Source organism: Acanthisitta chloris, unplaced genomic scaffold (assembly GCF_000695815.1).
Source record: "Acanthisitta chloris isolate BGI_N310 unplaced genomic scaffold, ASM69581v1 scaffold4764, whole genome shotgun sequence".
Taxonomy (NCBI): Eukaryota; Metazoa; Chordata; class Aves; order Passeriformes; family Acanthisittidae; genus Acanthisitta; species Acanthisitta chloris.
The window spans coordinates 98008-113060 of NW_008670843.1; the positions used below are offsets into that span (position 1 = coordinate 98008).

Here is a 15053-nt window from a genome sequence, read left to right on the forward strand (position 1 = left end):
CACATAATGGTGTGATGTTAGCACCTGCTTCCCAAATAACTGCTGCCTGATGGTATGAGTCACACACAGAGCTCAGCACACTGATTCCTGGAACAGATCCCCAAGCACCACAGTTAACTGTCTCAAGTTCCAGATAGGGAAAATATTTCAGATTTCATTTTTGTTAAAGAAATGTATTTGCCAAAAACAGGCTCTTGCTGATCTGCAATTTTTTTTATATTAAACAAGCCAATAGCAACACTACAAGAGTCATCCTTGTCAGACTGGTCAACCTCATCTCTCTTTTTAAACAAGCTAGGCGTTTCCAGCTCACAGCCCTGCCAGCTCCGTGCCCCCGACCCAGCAGAGAGTGTGGGGCAGGCTCAATGCCTGCCAAACACAGCCTGGGCAAAAGTGAATGGCAAAGGAAAGACCCTCACCAAAAAAATGTCACTCTCAAGAAATGTTCTTTCCTACTTTACTGCTGTGGTTTAGGGCTTTTTCATATCATTTCATGGCATTTCATTTGTGCTGCATATTATATAAGAATATCTTAATATTTTTTTTATTCTGCTTCATTTTGAAACTATTAAAACCATCTGCCACTTAGTAAACACTAACATATTTTCTTTTCTAGATCAAAGTGTCTCCTGTCTGTGTTGTAATGGAAGTTTGACATTATTTTTTTTACAAGACAGGCAGGAGACACTTTGATCAGGTGCCAAACTGTTTCACTACAACAAACAGGCAACACTCTGAGCTAGAAATGGTAAGATGTTATTATGCGCCATGACGATTTCATGACATGTCAGCCGTGATGTTAAAAAAACCCTACAGAACCTATAACTTTAAAAATATCAGTGTGAAATTCCAGACTTTTTCAAAGTGAACAATTTATGAATTGAAATAATTCCTTTTATATTTCTCCTCTACATATTTGTGATGACTTCATAGCACTTTTGACTATTTTCTGTAGTCCTTGTCATTTCAACGGATCAGTATCTTCTGTCAAAAACACTCCATTGAAAAAATTCTGATAGATTCTACTTAAAAATCTTTTTTGAAAGCCTTTTGAACAGACAAAAGATTATTGTCCCTGTCAGAGAACAAAAGAATCACCTGCTGGCTTTTTTTGTCACTCTTAAATAAATTAATTGATTGAGGATTGTGTCACCAATGTTGCTCAAATGTGCTGCTCCCCACTGCTCCCACTCCATACACATATTTTCCTTTTATCCAGGGATGCAGGATGACTCCACAGAGAGCCTACAGTTTTCCAATAACACAAATACTGCAGCTACACACTGAGGGAAAAAAAAACTCAACAAACCAAAACATGTACATTGTAATTTCTGTCTTAATTTGCATCCTGAAGAGAAGAGCTCTTCCATAGTCATCTGTGCTAAGCACCTGGACACCACAGAGGGTCTGAGCATGAGTGTGCAGCCCCTGAACATGGGAGCTGCAGGTGGAGGAGGTAAAGACAACAAGCCCCTCCTTTCTCCCTGTAAAAGTGAGTCTTCTGCTTTGTTGACAAAAGCTATTCTAGCTTTCAATGTGGGCAGCCACAGCCAAAGAAGGGTTAGTTACATCCAATGGACACACACGGCAGCTGGAGGGGGATAAGTGGTAGTGGAAGGGAAGTAGCATGCACAAGGCGAGTGTGTCTCACCAGCAGGGAAAGATGGGCACTCCTCATCTGAAACTTGCAATTTATCTCACCCCAAAAGAAGTGAGAAACTTCATGGGCCCAAAATTTGGTATTTCACACTGATTATAAAGAAATCAAGAATGACTCTGTTGTAGAAACCAGACAAAAGTTGCATCAAAGAAAAGTCTGATTGGGTGTTAGGGGAAAAAAACCCCAACCCACTGCAAAACCTGAAAGAGGTTGCCCAGAAGGGCTGAGGAGTTTTTGCCCTTGGAGGTTTCCAAAACTTACCTGGACACAGCCCTGAGTGACCTGCTCTAATGCCAAAATTAGCCCTGCTTTGAGTGAGAAGTTGGATCATGTGACCTCCACAGGCCCCTTAAAGGTTCCATTGCTCTACATCCATGTTACAATGTCCCTACATTTATGTGGGATGAACCCCAGGTCAGGAGATAACAAGTCTCAGGTTTACCCAAACCTGGTCTTGTACTCTTACCTGCAGAAACAATGGCATTTGCTGCGTTGGTGGTGGTGCAGGTCATCATCTCCCATGCCAGGCACAAGCCATCAGAGGCCCAGCACTCAACCCTTCTAGGAGAAAATCCTTGGCTTCCCAGATAACCTCATTTCGAAGCATGCATTTGAACCAGTCTGGGGCTGAAGGACTCATGTCACACCACCCAAGGTCAGGAAGAGAGCTGAGGCAGCACCAGTCTGCAGGCATTTCAGCACCAGGAGTTGTTTGTAGCAACAGAATCACATGTTGGTGCAGCGTGAAAACACGAAGCATGTCCCAGTGCAGCCCAGGTCTCTGCACACCAGGGTTGTGTGTCAGTATGTGCAGTACAAACAGACACCAAGCATTAGCCACTTCACATTTAGGTCTGCCTTCCTCCCCTGATGCTTTGGGTCAGTGGGTGTCACTGCCCTGAAAATGACTTTCTGGCATCAGCAGAGAAAAGGCTGCTCAAGAAACAATTGAGCCTTAGGTCATTCTCTCCCCTTTTAAATGCATGTTGATTAGAAACAAAAGCTGTAGGATAGTGTACATTTGCCATTTCAACCCAGCAGTAAGTATTCTAATGTGAAATAAATCATTCTTGAGAGAAAAGGTCAGAAATGCAGAGCTTGGGAGGCTAGAGGTTTTGGTTAGGCATTGCAAACCAACCAACAGCGATGCTGTTATTCTATGATTCTAATTCTCCAAGCAGCTTTCCCGTCCCTTGCTATGCTCCTGATGTAGTTCTGCAAAGACAACACGTAGGGGACTGGAGATGGGATCATCACTGTGGCTGGTTATTTTTGTTGGAAAGGGCTGTTGCTATTTTGCAGTGTAGTTGATTTAGCCAGAGTTTTCTGGAGAACAAAAAAGTCAGTGCTTTCTCTTGACCCTTAAAACACAACCTGAGCTTTAGGAGTTTTGCTGTTGGAGAGTTCCAGTTGCACAGACCTGCCCTTGCTGTTGAGGGCATGTGATAGAATGCTGATGGCTGTAGGTGACCATCCCTCTGAGCACTGAAGGGTGTTAACCCTGGCTGCCTGGGCCCAGTCTGTGGAGAGTCCTCTCTCCAAGGAAGCAATCTACTACACAACAGTTGGTGCCACACACTGCCCAGGTTGATGAAGCCATAACAAAAGACTCCGGAGGTCTTTTGGGATAACGAATGAACATCATTGCTTCTGAACTGAAGGCTAAGTTTAAGGGGCTCACTAGAGCTGTAGCATTGTGCAATCCCAGCTTGAACGCTGCTTCTCCTCGCCTGTCTGTACAGCGGAAAGAGAGTGGCCCTTTGCCTTCCCTGGTTTTGTAAACAAGGTTGCAACCTTTATTCCTGCCTTAAGGAACAGATGGAATTGCTTTTGTTGATCCAGAACAATGTCATCATTTATTTCCTCTTCAAAAGCAATTAGTATTTCAGCTTGATTATTTGCAGATAATATGAGTCACCAGATGAAATACTACGAGTACAAAAATGCTCCTTGAGAGGGAAATAGATTAAAGGTATTTAAGGTTAAAGATCTAGCATATGCTTAAATATCATGAAACTGACACACATCAAGAAAAAAAATCAGTCCCACTTTATGAAACAGGAAGATTGATCCTGTGTTGGTATAACCCCAAACCCTTAATTAATCTGATGCAGGATCAGGGCACCATAACACCAAAGGCATCTTGTTTTACTACCAGGGCACAAGAACAAGTTTGCTCCAACACAGCTTCAGATCTGCCTAACTATCCAGAATGTCAGGTCCAAATGTGTCATTTAACCTTAAGAAATAAATTTGGATTCTTTTTTCTCTTATTTCTTTTCTGATTTCTAGCTTGGTGTATTGCAGCCGTTTAGTATTTTCAGCTCTTTTACCCAGAAACTGGAGGCTAGAAGCTGACTCATTCTTAATAGAATGTACAAGTCTCATAGGAGCAGCATTATCTCAGGAGCTCGTATTTTAAGAGGAACATCAAATCAATCTGACATTATGATCAGGGCATCAGAAACTGGCAATACTTGAAGGTTTATCCTGGGTTTGCTTCTAACATAGATGATAGTTGAGATATATTATGTCTGTACTGGTGTTACCAAGTAGCCTCATTGGCAAACTTTGGAGTTAAGTATAGACAGAAATTGAGGGCTTTTTTGTGTAAATTTAGACCAATAATAAAGGCTGGTTTACTTCTCTCTCTTTTTAAAAATGAAATTGATGTCTGAGAGTTTTCATATGCAACGTCTCAAAAGGATGTATGTGTTTTCATTTAAACCTTCTCCTAGTTTGGTTGGTGCTACAGGAGCTGGAACAGTGATGGCTGTCCTGGAAGGATTTTTCTTCCCCTGGGATGGACTGGGGTAGGATTTACATGACCAAACCCACCAAAAATCACCATGTGCAGAACTTCTGTTGCCTTCTGCAAGATGTTTTTTGTTTATGTTAGTTTCGGTTGGGGCATTTTTAGCATCACTCTTGATTAATTTAAATGCCCATCTTAAATTTATCTTGAGAAAAGGCAAAGGATCTAATCCTTCTTTTAGTCTGTAAACAACAGATTGTAAATATGAGTTTTTTCCTCTCTAAATTACTAAGAACTGATACCTGTATTTTCATATCCCGCAAAGGAAACTTTTTAAAAAGAAAGGGGTGTTTGCCACTGAAGCAGCATGGTGAAATACAAAGAGTTGTGATACAGGTTGCTTTTACCTCCAGGTTGCCTATGAGCAGCCATGCTGAGATGGAATGAGTGCCATGGAAAATGGGAATGTTTTCCCCTGTGCTACAGGAAGCAGAGGTGCAGCCCTCTCTTTGCCCCATGTGTCTCAGCACTGGCTGGGAGCATTGACCCTCACAAGGAGAACCCCAGTTCCTCGAGGGAAGAGTGAGTGGGTGGGCAATGGCCAGCTGGTCTTACAGGCCTTCCACCTCTTGATCCACTGGGCTCAGCATGGATGGCCTGGGGGGTCTGGGCACATACAACTGTTCTGCCAAAACCCAGATTGTCCAGGACCAAGTTAAAACACTGCAGGCATTGAGGATGCTCCAGTAGAAAAGTAGCCTCAAACATACTTACCTTTAAAACACATAGGGACTCATGCTAGACTTCTTTTCCCCTATAAGATTTCACTCCCTTCAATTATTAAAAATATATTAAGAACAACAATATTGTGAGAGAGGTAGGGAAAAAAGGGCTCTCTCTGGAAGCCTTTCCAAATTTCCCCTCCTCTGCATGTGGTTCATCATGGCTGCTTGGCCCTGGTATCTGTTCCCAGACCTTACTGGCTAGCAGTGCCACCACAGCAGTCCAAGGCTGGAGTAAAATCACTGCCTAGCTCTGACATTTTCAATGTGGGTATTGGCATCCAATGAGTCACACCAGAACACAGCCTCTCCCATCAGCTTCCACTATCCTGCATGTACTCAAGCATCCCCAGTCCTGACCTATTTGTGTCCTATTGTCATTTGGTACTGCTTCAGTTTTCCTCACATGCCCTGGCGATACAGCTACTGCTACTCCTTAGAAAGCCCACGTGCATTTATGGTACTTAAGTAGTAAAGAGGAGCAATTGCCTTCTGAGCAAACAGGCTGTCTTGGCTCTGCATAAACCCATTAGATGGGGAACTGGTGCTCATAAGAGCATGATTGAATTTGATCCATCACCACCATTGATCACTAGTTTAAAAGTTAAAGCTCATGGAGATAGAGAGATGGGCTAGGGCACTTTTTCCTTTGCCGCCTGCACGTACACTTCCATTCCTTTCTCATCTCGCCTGACAGCCCTGAAGCACTTCCATTGTCACCATTGGGGTGGATCCCTAGTGAAAGGCAGGTGGATAAAGCCCATGACTGCAGGGTGCTTACTAAGGCTTTGCTAAACCCTGTACTGGGGATATGGACAGGTACAAGCCTCAGACCCATCAAGGCTACACTCAGCTGCATTGTTCTGATCCCCATTTACTTTTCTCCCAACCCAGGTAAGCATTCAGTCTGCCTCTCTTTCAGCTGGGGGCCACTTCTCCCTGCAAACAGGGAAGCTTGCAGTGAGCTGCAAGCCACATCCAGTCCCCATGCTCACCTTCACTTTTCACTTCTCTTCAGGTTTGGGGTTTTCATCAATTGCATCTTTTCTACAAAGAAGCCCACACACACCTCCCTTGTGACTGCTTTCACTTGTGATTTTGCTAGCCTTCATAATCAGCTCTTAGAAATGCTTTAAGCTAGACCACTGAAGCACTTTGTGACAACCTGCGGGACTATTTATAAACAAGGTTGTGGTACACATCAGTGACCTGCCTGACATCACTTAGAAGCCATGTAGGGGCCTCTAGGGGCACGGAAATACTTCCAAGGAGCTGTTCCATGCAGAGGATCAGTGGTCTGGTCTGCCCAGAGGGTGTTTGGCCCTCACCTTTGTCACCTCATAAGGTGCCTACAAGCAAGAGTGGTAGCCCTGGAGCAGCTGGCAGGAAGCAGAGGTGCAGCCCTCTCCTTGCCCCATGTGGCACTCTCCAGCTGGCCCTGGAATGGGCACCTATGGCACCAGAGACTGAAGTATGGCACTGAAAATAAAGTCCAAATTCTTTTGGTGTGAACATTGGTATCAAATCATTGTGCTTTCACATCCATGAAAAAGATGCAATAATTTACCCCTGGAGCAGCTTTGGAGCTCATTCATCCTACCTCCTGGGGGAGAAGGATGCTTACCTTCAGCAACCACTTTCAGTATGTTATAAAGCAGATTTTGTTGCTCCTGAGTGGTGCCAAGTCTCTAGCTTATCTCCTGCTTTGCAAGGAAGAAGAAATGAACATCTACCAGCCTCCTGAGAGGAATGGGTCCTCATTTCAAGCATCTGTAAGCAGGGCCAGCAGGGCAGAAGGGAGGACACGCCAGCCGCAGGAGGCAGAAGTGAAGAGCACTGCAGGCTGCAGCACGGCAAGCCCAGGGAGGGCACTCTGTTCTGGCAGCAGCCAGTTTCACAGAGATCGTGAGTTTAAGCACATATCTAATTGAATTGCAGATGTCTTTTCTGATGGCTATCTGGTAGCAAAGCTTCGATTAAAGCAGCAGCAAAGAGGCAGAACAGGCTGGTTCTCAGTAATAAAACTAATGGAAGGAAGAATGGCCATTTACTGCAGCCTCCACGGGGAGCATAATGCAGGCAGATACTTTTAACAAGATTTTTTTGGGGGGAGATCTAAGAGCTCAGCACAGATACCCAGCTTCCAACTCCTAGAGATCCTGAGTGTATGTTGGACTGGAAAGCAGCTGACAGTAATTTAAATAATCCACAAATAAGCTCATCTCTCTCCCTTCCCATACTCCCTGATGAACAACAGATCTGCTTTCCATTCTGAAGGCCATAGAGGTTTGTTCCCCTTGACATTTTTTAAAGGCTCACAAGTTTTGCTCACTGTTCTTTTGTTACTTCCAAGATTGAGATGGTTTTGCCCTGAGCTTGCACTTGTCAGATTCTCAACCTCTCACCATTTTACAGTGCCTTTAGTGCTCCAAAGAGAGAGGACTTTCAGAGAGCTTTAAGTCCACTCAAATTAGAAGACTGTAAATTGGAATGTTATGACCCTTTTACTTCTTCTTTTGCCTGTAGCCACATTCTCATGATGACTTGAACCACATCCAATATGCATTACCACATACACATCACTAAAAATCACCCCCACCCAACGCAGCTGAAGAATCAAAGTTCAGCTTCAAGATGGCCTGAGAAATCTGGTTTAGCTCAGGAACAAGGTTTTTGAGAACTGTTTTCCCTTTCCTCAACTGGTTGTTATGCCAAATTCCTGTTGTGCTACATTTTGGAGGCCTCTTGGCCATGTCCTACCCAAAATCTCTTGCTTCTTGGCGCACTGCAACTCTCCTGGGGGCATCTCAATGGACAATCACCCCCTGGGACTTAGTTTCAAGGAAAATAATCAGTTTTTCTCCTTTTCCCTTTTGAACTGCTGCCCTTTCCCGACATATTTACAATGTAAGGAAGTCAGTTTATTCATGGTTTGGCTTTTAACTTCATTGTTGAGCTTGGCTTTGCTCCTGTTGGAAATTGGACTCCGACTAAGGAGGGCAGGTGCCAGTGTCTGCTGGAAACTCCTTGCCCTGGGATTTTCAAACAGGCTGTTTGTTGGCCTAGCTCAGCACATACTAAATAAATGCAGTCACAAGAGTCTGCTTACTCATCGCAGGGAAAAGATCAGGCCAGTGGCAGGTGTTTTTCAGAATATTTCAAAGGCCTAAGCTCATTCCAGACTTCCTAGGAGCTCGTTCCACCAACCATCCTCTATTTAGTTTCATATATCTGAAGTAACAATGAACAGCAAAAAGGTTGGAATTGGGCTAATTTCCTTGAATTTCTAACTTCTTTCAGGTTTATCCCAGCACACTTCAGGAAGTTACAAAGTATAATCCTAAAGAGAGTGGAGAAAAACAAGAAATAATGCATCATCTGCAAGATGTGAACTGTTACTAACGTACTCAAGATGCTTAATGAGAGGCTTTGCGAATGGCACGTATTAAGCTAAACAAGTATGCCTTCAGTCAGCAAGCTCGAGTGCTCCTATTTTGCCCTACAAGGAATAAATAATAATTAAAACTCTTTGTATTGAGATAAATAAATGCACTGCAGCTACAGAAATCAAGGGTGGTAATTCCCAAATAGCCTTGCAGGGTTCTTTCTGCAGTTGAAACACAGGAAGCTGCCTCCCAGGCACTGATTTATTCCATAAGAATTAGGGAAAGGCATCTCTAAGGCACTGCATTTACTCCACTGCTGCTGGGAGGTTTTGTCTGGGTGCTCTCTGGACAGTTTTCAGGCATGTTATTGAAGTGTATTTCTCTTCCTTAATGTTGTGGTTGAATCCCAGCTGGCAGCTAAGTGCCACAACAGCCACTTGCTCACTCCCCACAGTGGGATGGGGGAGAATCAGAAAAGTGAGACAACTCATGGGTTGAGATAATGACAGTTTAACAGGTAAAGCAAAAGCCACGCAGACAAGCAAAGCAAACCAAGGAATTCATTCACCACTTCCCATGGGCAGGTGGTGTTCAGCCATCCCCAGGAAAGCAGGGCTCTGTCACATGTAACAGTGACTTGGGAAGACAAATGCCATCACTGCAAAGAAAAAGCCCTGACTATGTGTCAGCATTGCTCAGCAGTAACAAAAACATCTGGGTTATCAACACTGTTTTCAGCACAAAAAACCAAAACACAGCCCCATATGACCTACTGTGAAGAAAACTAACTCTACTTCAGCCCAAACCAGCACATATATGTATTTAGACCCACAATGTAGATTCATACCAGCTACTGTGAAGAAAATCAGATCTATTCCAGCTGGAACCAGCACGTTCACCACTCCCATTTACATCACACCCAGGTCCTGTGCTATCCAATACATCCTCATTGCTCACCATCACTCTCACCATCCTTTGATATAATACACAGGTATCATTCCCTTAGTCTACAGACCACCCCTGTGAAATGTCTGTCAAGTACCCACAAACATCCACAAAATGTTTATTTCACCCATGACTTTGGTCTCCATCTGTTCTGGTGGTCACTTGGGACAGGAGATGTGATGTGTTGTGTGGAGTTATTGGGCACTAAAGCCAGCTCAGGTCAGGTCACTGCTGTACTTGCAACTGCTTCTTGTAAGGCTTGTCCTCCACTGATCCAGGTGGTTCCTACTGTAGTAATTCCTATAACATGCAACTCAAATTCCAGGTTACAACAATTTTACGCTATTTCCATTACTATCATCACCCCTGGTCCCTTTGGACCAGTCCATGGGGTTTAATCTTGCAGTTAACTCTTCCCCTTGCCCCTGCTCCAGCTTGGACTCCTCCACAGACTGCAGCCCCTTAGGAGTAAACCTGCTCCAAGTGAAGCCTTATCTATGAGCCACAGTCTCTTCAGGGGCATACCTGCTGTGGCATGGACTTACCTACATCCATAGTCTCTTTGAGCGGTTTCAAGTACTCCAACATGACCTCACGCACAGCCACTGATGCTTCAAGGTGTACCTTCTCCAGCATGGACTTAGCCTTGGGCCACAATCCATTCAGGGAAACACCTGCTGTGGCACAGACATAACCACAGCCAGACATTATGAGATGTACTTGCTCTGTCCTGCTCCTGGGTGGACTCATCCACAGGTCACAGTCCCTCAGGTTCACACTGAAGTTCCAGTCTGTCCAGTACAGCAGCTCAGAAACAGCAGCGATGCCCTGGCCATCTGCCAGCCCCAGCACATTGCCATGGCTGTTATCAAAGTGTTCCCAGGCACGGCAGAGTAAGGTGATAAGCAATACAGCAGGACAGCAACCAGCCACTAATGAGCACTAGACTCTAATACATGGTCAGGCAAACAAGCCCCATGGCAAACAGGAACCTGTCGATTAATAGCTAAACAACAGTAACAGCTGCAAGATTGATCTGGTACATTCCAATAAAATCTGATGTTATCTCGAGCCCCACACTGGACACCAAAAAGGACTGTTGTGGTTTAACCCCAGCTGGCAGCTAAGTGCCACAACAGCCACTTGCTCACTCCCCACAATGGGATGGGGGAAAGAATCATAAAAGTGAGAGAACTCTGGGTTGAGAGAAAGAAAGTTTAACAGTTAAAGCAAAAGCCATGCAGACAAGCAAAGCGAAACAGGGAATTCATTCACCACTTCCCACAGGCAGGCAGATGTTCAGCCATCTCCAGGAAAGCAGTGCTCCATCATGAGTAATGGTGACTTGGGAAGAAAAACATCACTCCAAATGTCTTCCTCATCCACCTTCTTTCCCCAGCTTTACATGCTGAGCATGATGCCATATGGTATGGATATCCCTGTCGTCAGTTGGGTCAGCTGGTGGCATGGGGTGAGAGACAGAAAAGGCCCTGACACTGTCAGCACTGCTCGGCAGTAATGAAATCAACAGTTTTCAGCACAAACCCACACTACACACTCATACAAGCTGCTATAAAAAAACTAGCTCTATTCCAGCCAAAACCTGCACACTCAGGTAAATGCAGAGCCCCCAGAATTTGAGCAGCCTGGACTTGCCTTAGAATTATTTGCCAAATATTATTAGCTAAAAAGAAAATGAAGTCACAAGAGGCAAAACCAGCAACCTGGTCTCAGTAATCATTTCCTTAGATCTGTTTATCATATTGCTGTTAAAAATAAATGAAGTATGAAGGTAATGGTGAACAAGACATTAAATGACAAACAGCCCAAATATAGCCTAAAGTTACTGAATTGGAGATACACAGACAATAAAAAAGCCTGACATATAAAAGATGGATTACAACTAATTTGACCCTCACTATGGATGAAAACCTGGGCATCTTGAGGTTAGTACAAAGAAAAATTTTGGTGGAAAAAGACAACACTCTTGACCAGTGATAACATTTGATTTAAAGTTCTCTGAAAAGTTACTTGTTCTAGAACAAAAGCAAAAATCAAAACAATTCATTCCAGAAGTATTACAACACAACTGACAAACATCTACTCTTTGTTTGGATTTCATGTGCAATTTTAGTCTCTTTGAATCCCTTTCATGGAGAGGCTGCAGTTTTGACAGAGCTATTGCTAAAATCATCTCAGCAACAAAAGGTTGCTCGGCCTAACTCTAGCAATTAATGAACAGCTCCAAGAGCCAGCTCCATAGTTTTAAAACTGTTCAGTACCTCAGAGTAAATGACCAGATCTGCCAAAGTTGAGGTACAGTGTACTAAACTTATTAATGTATCACCTAACCAAAAACCTGAAGATTTCCAGATACCTTATTTAAAGAAAAGTTAAAAAAAAAAGTATCTTGGATTTAGAAGATGCTGAGGTTGTTCTTAAAAAAAAAAAAAAAAAAAAGCCTAGAGGTCAATTTAAACAAACAAATAACCCTGCAAATTTCGGTAAGTGAAGCGGGTGAAAAAGCTGATCTGTGTATAAAGATTGACTTTTTTATATACTCAATGTTACGGCCTGGAAGTGCTGAAGAGACAGGCAGAATATAAAGGCAAGTAGAAACAATCAAGCCCTTTAAAAAGCACCAAAATTAGCATTCCTTTTGTCAGATCCAAATAATTCGAGTGCTGTTCTGCCACAAAGGCTATCATCAATTTCTAATTTTAGCTTAATCCATGAAAAAAACCCCACAAATCTCACATTTCTCTCTGGCGTTTCCTCATTAAGAACACTCTTTAAATTACATACTGAAATCTCAAGAACACAAACTACGAATTCAAGTTCGCACTCCCACAGAGACACACTCACGCAGGCACTTTGATATGGCAATCCAACTACTTGTGCTGTGATCCGGCTAAGCTGAGCCTGAACTGCTGCTTGGTGAGCATCCAAAAGCAAGAATTCAGCTGTAAACTACACAAAAGGATTACCCATCGTACCTTCCAACCCTCGGACTTCTCGTTTGCTCTGCTACACCTGATTCTTCTCAATACATTGAAGTTACACAAGTTATCTCCTGAGTTTCATTATATGGAGCAATATGACTCCATTAAAAAACTTTGTAATTAACCATTATGTTTTAAGTCAAATTAATTTATTCACATTTTAGGCCACTGCTTTCAAGGTTGGAGTGTTGTGCTGCTACTCACAGTACTGACCATTTTATCTCATTAATAGTCTTAAATGTCCAAGATTCACATTGTCAACACCAGCAAACACAATCCACCGTAAAACTGCAAATTCCTTTGCTCCCCTGGTTGCAGCTCATCAGCCACACCTTATCTAGTCATACACCTGGAAATTCGTAGGTTTGGATTCAGTTGCATTTTAATAATCATTACTGAAGAGGCAGTAAGTATTTTTTCCAAACTGAAGGAAAAGTTTTAGCTAAACACAGAAGTGGAGATTCTTCTCAATACCTTCAGAATGCAGAATTGATAGGATAATGCAGGCTGACCCACCAGGGAAGCTGCAGTGCTCGCTGCATTTGTCAGCCTGAATTAAGGGTGTGGGAGCTGCTGCCAGCACGGGATGAGCAGTGCCCACAAAGGATGCAGTTTGCCACTAGGGAACAACTTACATGTTCATGGCTGATCACAGAACAGATGTCTGTGCTCCTGCTGATCTACTACTCAATGTACAGAAGGCACTCTACAAGCCTGACTGTACAGGACTGGACCAAAACCAGCAGCTTTGCTTAGTCAGGCACTCTACTCCCCTACATCCTTTGTCTGACTTCACAATCTCTGTGTTCCAAAGAACTGTGGAAAGCAGGAGCTGCACTTTTAGCAGAAACTAAAGCTCTGAAGCGAAGAAGGCAGGATCTTGCACACAGACTTATGCTTCCTGACCTCACTGCTCATGTAAAACTGCACTGCAACAGACTGAAAAGTAACTGCGGTTAACATCAGTACAATATACAAACAGTGATTTATCAACATTGTATGCTTTATTGAAAGTTGACAAGTGCAACAGTTAAATACATCGACGTGTTACAACTGTAGAGAACATGCACAAAAACATATGCATACTACTATACAGATCATATGCAAAAAATCCATACTGGGAAATCAAATCTTTTTTTTTTTTTTTAAATTCTTTGCTAGCGGGGTTTGATAATTTTTGGAGTGGTTTTTCCTTTCTGAACCAAACTACAATGAACAATGACTTACTTCAAGATAATCAACAGCCAGGGAACTTCAGAAGTTACACGAAGAGCATAAATCTGCCAAATTCTGAACAGTTGCGTAGGTGCATTCTTATTTCTGTAGCATTAAAAAAAAAAAAAAACAAAAAAAAAACCCAAAAAAAACACCCTCCTCAAACTTCTTCAGATCAGCCAATGAAACAACTAAACTTCAATCTGTACAACCTAAATAGTTACAGTTTTCTATTTTACAAAGTAATTACACTAAATACACAAATATACAGTAGGCAAATAACCTTCATTGTGATTAACCTATGACCCAACTGTATGTCACCTACCTGTTTTCTATATATAATACAGCTTTATGCACCTGTCCACTGCTTCAGAAAACGGTGCAAGTATTTGCACTTAAGGTTTCAGGTGACAATTAAGTGTTAAACACTGAAATTACCTTTCTCCCTCTTCCTCTTAGATCCTATGCATCAGTCCTCACTTTGGAACCCCAATGCACTATGGGGGACTGAACCATCACTTTTTACTCCGGTCTATTTCTTCACATTTCCAAGCTCGAAAAGCACTTGTATCAGCTGTATCACTGGATGAGTGGAAGATTTAAAAATCAAACCAAAAAATTCAGGCATGCAGCTTCGTTTCTTGGCCATCTGCAGAAGCTGCTCGAGTCCCCAGTGTACTTGTGCTAATTCTCTGGAAAAAGTTTATTTTACTCAACCAACCTAAGAACAAAAACTCCTTCAAGCCAACGGGGTAAGGGAGGGAAGAGGGAGACAGATGAGTGCGTAATACAGGGGGGAGAAGCCTCCTCTGATGTGTGCAGGGCATGGAGTCCGCAGTCTGGGTTGCAATGTGCACTGAAATGGATGAAGGATGGCTGTGACGGATTCCCGCTAGTCCTTCTCGCCCTGGGCAGTCCAGAGGCCAACGATCAGGATGGCAACGACATCGTGAGCTACGCTGAAGGCCCCGACCCCTGTGACGCCGGCTGAGCAGGCTGCTGTGTTGTCCCTTGTGACTGGGAAGAGGAAGGTGGGGAACCAGTCTGCAGCTGCGCTTGGAACTGGGCAAGCTGCTCCGGGCTGGCAAGTGTTTTTAGCAGAGTGTTTTCTTGTTCCAGCTGGGAGTTCTTCTCTATCAGCTCTTTGATTTGCTCTTTGAGGACCTCCACTTCCTCCCTTACTGCGTACATCAAGTGACTCTTTACCAGATCCTGGAAGGCAGAAGAACAGGCGCTGTGGGTTAGGAAAGCAGCGCAGCGCCAGGCCCGGGGTCGCAGAGCGGTGCCCGGCCATGCCGCACACGCGCG

General features: G+C 43.5%; 1 protein-coding gene across 1 annotated transcript; it reads right to left on the reverse strand.

Moving 5' to 3' along the window:
• Nucleotides 1–13971: 13971 nt before the first annotated feature.
• Nucleotides 13972–14952, reverse strand: LOC103801412 (TSC22 domain family protein 1). The gene has a single exon (XM_009073825.1). The coding sequence runs from the start codon at nt 14934–14936 to the stop codon at nt 14700–14702; it is 237 nt and encodes a 78-aa protein (XP_009072073.1). The 5' UTR covers nt 14937–14952; the 3' UTR covers nt 13972–14699.
• Between the last annotated feature and the right edge of the window lie 101 nt (nt 14953–15053).

What these genes read in the sequence shown, in the direction of transcription:
- LOC103801412 (XM_009073825.1), bottom strand. Translation starts at nt 14,936, where the DNA reads ATGTACGCAGTAAGGGAGGAAGTGGAGGTCCTCAAAGAGCAAATCAAA.